The 6,000-nt window shown below is 35.0% G+C and overlaps 1 protein-coding gene across 11 annotated transcripts in view; it reads right to left on the bottom strand.

Annotated features, from left to right (window-relative positions):
* Window positions 1-857: 857 nt before the first annotated feature.
* The window catches only part of MYCBP2 (MYC binding protein 2), a 193,244-nt gene continuing 188,101 nt past the window's right edge, over window positions 858-6,000 (bottom strand). For all 11 annotated transcript variants that reach the window (XM_032183624.1, XM_032183633.1, XM_032183660.1 and 8 more), the window contains 4 exons: window positions 5,460-5,669; window positions 3,103-3,210; window positions 2,738-2,903; window positions 858-1,663 (listed from right to left, as the gene is read on the bottom strand). In XM_032183624.1, the coding sequence (XP_032039515.1) occupies window positions 1,548-1,663; window positions 2,738-2,903; window positions 3,103-3,210; window positions 5,460-5,669 (600 nt within the window). In that variant the 3' untranslated portion in view covers window positions 858-1,547. The remainder of the gene's footprint in view (window positions 1,664-2,737; window positions 2,904-3,102; window positions 3,211-5,459; window positions 5,670-6,000) is intronic.

Below are 6,000 nucleotides of genomic sequence, written 5' to 3'. Positions count from 1 at the left end.
GCTATATCCGCTTCCATCAGTGAGTCGCACGAATTCTTTCACTACCTATTATACTGATAACATAAAATACATTTAATTGTACACTAATATTTCTAACTTTCTATCTACTCTGACACTTCTTGCACTAATATTACTCACACACCTGAGACTGGTACATCACCATGGTACATCACTACTGTGAATGAGATAAATTGTACTTCACGGTGTGTTTTCCCCCGGTTATTCCAAATTGCAGACAGATGTTACAGATTTAAAACATTACAGATGTTTTAAGTTAGGAGAGATGGTTCCAGTCTGATCAAGATCCTCTGACATAACTGGATGCCGTCTATTGGTATCTTAACTGTAAGTGCAGTTGTTTGTGTCCATCAGTAAAGCACATTTCATCATCTCCAAGAAAAAAAATATAGAAAATGAGTTGAGCATGCCTATCAGAGAAAAGCTAAAAAGAGACTCTTTCAGGAAAGAACCTTTTCCTCTGGTTATATTTTGCTTTCACTACAGAGGGCTAGAGGACTCTGTTAAATGAAAATAGCAAGATTTATGGCAAAAAGCTATTTGTCCTGGAAGTGGGGATGATGTATTACTAGAAGTTCTTAGTAAGTGATAAAAATAATATAAAATGAAGTCTTGTGTTTTGAAAACTGAATTGGAAATGCAATACTTCATATGAATAATAAAATTATCCAGCTTTTCTTTTAAAGAAGATTTGAGCAGCATTTTTCATATCTGAAGTATTTCCATAATCAACCGTTCACCCAACAACTTCCCTACTTTTTAAAAGAACCTGCTGAAATAATGATGAGGAAAAATCCCTCATACTAAAAACATTTCTGAAATTAAGACTTACACATTTGTTAGACTTTCACTGTATAAAAATGTACAGTGGCTTTATTGACATGTACATTCCATTATGTTTACAGCTGCAAGATATGAGGCACACTCAGTATTGCACTTCATTAAAATTTCAGGCTCAAACATAACCCAGAAGTTTAAATGAAACTGCTGTTGTAATTTAATAATTCTTATACAGGACAAACATTGATACCTTTATATACAGTGTGATACTTGTTACATTTATGCCTTCCTAACACAATTTTTTTTTTTTAATAACAGTCTAGGAAATAAACCAGAATATTCCTCTTTCCCATCCCCACTTGTGATGCGTTACAATTGTACAAGATTACAAAAAGTCAGTATACAATAATCAATATTTTTTCTTTCTCCTGAAAGCCAGCATCATTCATAGTCCACAGACACACAGATCCTTTAATAGCAATTATTTATTTGTAAATGTCCAATGTTTCCTAGCCAATGACTGTAATGGCCACATGCAAACACCTCACAAGTTTTGATGTCTCGGTTCAAAAAATGTCAATTTCTCACAGCAAGAATTATGTACATGGTATTTGGCATCCTTCTTGCACTGTAAATTGTTCCTTTTACCTGGGTTATGAAATGGTCCCATCCTCATCCCAGCTGGACTTTATTTTCAGGACACTTGTGGGATGAGGGCACCTGTTTTGCTCTGGTTAAAAAACAAAAGTCTAAAAAGTGTGAGCATTTCTGCAAACCCCACAACCCAGAGCAAATTCTTCACCAGTGGGTGGATGGACAACATGAAGTGGACATTCTGTTCCTTCAAGTTGTTTACCTTTGGGACCTACACAGAATTTAAGAGAAAGGGAAAAAGAAGGGATCAGTGCTTGTATACTTGATGTAAATTCGGATAACATACACATAATACCCAATTTCCTCAAAAAACATATTAAGTGAAGGTAGTATGTTTGTATGGATATATGGTAGGCCTTTATTATTGATTCCTTATGAATTGATAAGAAACAGCAGATTTTACTGCTTTCACACAGTCAAATTCAAGCAAGAAGTCTAAAGGCTAAATAAGCTAAGAGAAATACTGCCATTCAATTAGATCTAATAGAACATGATCACAAATCGTTAGCTTCCTAAAAGAGTTGTGTCAAACATTAAAATTCATATTGAAAGGGAAAAAAAGCACCACTACCAGCAACAAAAAAGACTAAGCAGCCATGTAACTAAAATAAATCAAATACATCAAAGTAGAAAAGGCAAAAAGCTTACAGGAAGAGTAACTGAAATAGATTTCATCAAATCAATAATGTGGATAAAAGCAGCACAATCTAAAGGCAAAATCAGTAAATACGAACAAGAGTTGTACTCTGCAATAAAAAGGAATTTTAAGGTGTTAACAGGTATCTTTTTTTTTTTTTTTCCTGTTTACTTCTTTCATGTAAATACCTTAATCAAAAAGCTGTCATGTGTTTTTAACAGCAAGGAAAATAATATGATCCAATGAGATCAGCATCAAATTAATGGCATGTAAAGTCAGAAACTAAGGCACCGGCAATATTTTGCACATGGCAGGTACCTAAGTCCAGATACAGGTTTTAACAGTAGCATGTTAAAAGTTTTCAATATAATTCTGACACACCATGTCACATCTCAGGTCTGAACTGGTTTAGGTAAAGTCAAATGTCCTTCTGTAACAAAAGTAATGTTTAAAGAATCAGTGTGATCACATTGCCTGTATTATTGATGGGAAAATCAAAGGCATGCATAGAGGAAACTCATTTTAGTATTATTCCAGATACTGAATCCGATCCTAAAAATTATCAGCATGAAAAGACAACAATATCAGTTAGAACTAATTACTTATCTCAGCACTTCATTTGCTAAATTTGCTCTGTAAAAATACTACCTGCAGGACAGTGTGGGAGTTCTTCTTTAGGGATGCTTGTCATTCTTTGGAAATCATCATGGCAGGCGTTGCAAAAGTGTGTTGTCCCAAAACAGAAAAAAACAGCAACTGAACAGCAGTAGCGGCATTTGTACTCTAAGAAATCTGTACCGTGTTTGGGACACATCTAAACAGAAAGAAAATAAAAACTGATAAATGAAAGAGCAATGATGTAACAATCCGAACAATACATTTCCACATTTTTAGTGTATATTAGTATCATGTGATACAAATAATTGTTAATGAGTATGAATTACTGTATGGCTCATATACTCAGGAAAAGCTTTAGAATTAGTTAATAACTTCAGTACAAGTTCTTTTCTTACCTGAGCCCTTGAAACATCAGAGCATGCACCACAAATAAGCTCTCTTGGATCATAATCATCTCCTTGTCCAGCCTCAGCATCACAACGAGCTTCACCACCAAAATATGCCTAAATTTCAGATAGGAATGGTTGGACATTAAACAACAGACAACTGGTATTTTAACAAAATTGTTTTGTAACAGGAAAATGATGAATAACGACCATTACAGTATCCATTACACTATCCTGAGTAACTCTTGACATTGACTCTCTGTACATGTTTCTGAGGCACTGAGACAATGTCTCGATCTCAAGACACACAAGATTAAAAACTGTACAACCTACTCTGCTCTATGCTAGTGACTGCAAGGTATGGGTATTCTACAAACTGCATATTAGACAGACTGAGGAAGCCTTCTGCCAGCAGAGCTTTTCATCAGCCAAAGGGAGTATCAGTTTTTATGCTCATGTGTGATCTCTTATAATTAGAACTTTTCTACATAATAATAATATTAATCTTACGTAATAATATTATTCTTACAAGGTTTCTATTTTCTAGACATTCATTACAGTTTCTCATGTTATTCTACCAGGATACATTAGGGTCAAAAACGTACCGGGTAAGACTGCCAAATCTAATGAATTTCTTCATAAAGTATTTTCACACGGAGTGGTGAGATGAGGTGAGGACTAAGATCCTTGCTTCTTTCATTACCATCTTATTAACTAATTAGACAATGAACAGAATTCTTGCTCTCAGCATTCTCTCCTTTTTGCAGTGACAATTAGGGCTCTATGACTGCAAAAGGCTAGGGAAAATGGTCTCAAGGCAAGTATGAGGAAGGAAAAAGTTAAGCAGACCACCTTCCCCCAAACTCTGCAGACTAAAAGAACAGAGACCTTCCTAAGGGATGTATGTTAGGGCATTAGATTGAAATTTGTGTTGAACAGGAGTTGGAGAAAGGGAAAACTGTTAGACATTAGTTAATTGAATGTTGCTGTTAAGACATGGGTGCAGTATGAAAGGGAATAATGAGATACAAGGGAAGGAAAAAGAGGGAAACAAGAAAAACAGAAACAGCAATAAATACTGGAAAGAAGTGTAATGAAAAACAGTGTAAGTTTGAGAAAAATGAAAAAAACGGAAGTATTTTTGTAAGGGAGCTTAGAAAGGCAAGAAGCAAGTTGCTAAAGGATGAGAAGTGAAAATTGATTAACTGTGGGAGGCAGAAACATAAGCGAACTGAGAAACTGCATAGTACTGAGCTAGAGGGGCTGTCATTACTGCTCTTCTCTAGCATATGGAAGTCAGTCCTTTCTCCTCTATTTCCAAATTGAATATTTCCATTTAACATAACAATTACTGGTGTTCCTCTTGAAAATTTTATAATGAAATTGCCTCACTCTATTCATTCCTAAGGGAAAAAAGAAAAAGACGTGGGCAAGCTGGGCACTCAAATCAGCTTCAGATGAAAGAAACAATGGGAGGGGGTCAGTAACAATCTACAATTTCTCTAACCATAGTTAAACAATATATGTCCTTCTCTGCTGGTGGAGTGATCAGGCTGTTTGTGTATGTTTTTTCTCTTGATAAATTTCATATACTCGGCCTGAAGAAAATTATACATAGATGACCCGGAGCCCAGCAGGCTAGATGACACATACCCTGTTTCTATACTTCCTTTTTCATTCTTCTAGCTCACCTGGCTATCAGCTCTGTAATTTCTACACTTCAAAGGATCTCAATATGTTAAGATCTGAACTTAGGCATAACCACTTAAGAGTTTCCTTAACCCCATACTGAACAATTCAACTAAGACTTCTAGCGTCATGAATCAAAACTGAGAATATATTTTCCTGTCTTTTAAGACTATTGCTGGGGAAAACCACACCAACAGGCTTGTAGAAGAGGTCATTTTTCTGCCTCACATTTGCTGTTTACTGAAGTTGTATTGAGCTCCAAGTCAGGCAAAAGGTGCCCAATTCAGGTGAAATCTTAGTGCCAAAGTCCCTATATCAAAGAGTTAAAATGAAACCTATGGCATTTTAATATTCACATAAAGGATGAGGTGGAAGTATGACAAAGGGATGGTTGGTGTTCTGCTAAAGTTATCATTTGCACATTCTTTTAAGAAGGCTATGACCTCAATCTGCTTTTGGTTTCTGAATTCCTCTGTACACACTTTTGAGCTTTACAAAGTAAGATACTATGTACGTCTAACTTGCTCAATATTTTTATTTTTTAAGGTTTAACAATTTCTTTTCTTGCTTTCCTACGCCATACACAATATATTAATGATATGTTCCATTCTTTAAGAAGTGACTTTTGAAACTTATGATAACATACATTTAATTTGAGAAAGTACTAATAGTCATACCTTTTTGCATTTGTAGCAAACATAATAAGCATATCTGTTCATGGCATAGCCAGCTGGGTCATTATAAAATCTAACACCTGGTGTTGTGATGGCCTCACTCTTGTGCAACCCTTCATACTCCAATCTCATCAGTGCTTTTCTCCTTACATCTTCATAGAGTTCTTTGATAGGATCAAGCAAATCCTTTAATACTGTATGATTGATTTTGTTCTGAAATAAATAAATAATAATAAAAAAAAACCACGATTAAAGTATCTTGCATCTTTATTACAATACCTGTAGTAACTTGTATTGTGGTCAAACACAAATAGCACAATGGATGTCGTAAGGACGTAAGCATTCAGGTAATGGACATTTCAAATAAAAAAAAAAGGTTGATAAATATTTTATTTGATTTTGGAATACATTTTTAACAAAAATGGTCTTTTGTTATATGAAATCAACAGCCTCACAACAGACTGTAACAACCACAAAGGGATCGTAAAAGGTACATGAAATATTCACCCTAGCACAGGAACATTCTGGTTATCTGTTTTCTCTA

Source organism: Aythya fuligula, chromosome 1 (genome assembly GCF_009819795.1).
Source record: "Aythya fuligula isolate bAytFul2 chromosome 1, bAytFul2.pri, whole genome shotgun sequence".
Taxonomy (NCBI): Eukaryota; Metazoa; Chordata; class Aves; order Anseriformes; family Anatidae; genus Aythya; species Aythya fuligula.
Note: the sequence above shows the minus strand (reverse complement) of the source record. Positions and strands in the feature narration are given on the sequence as shown.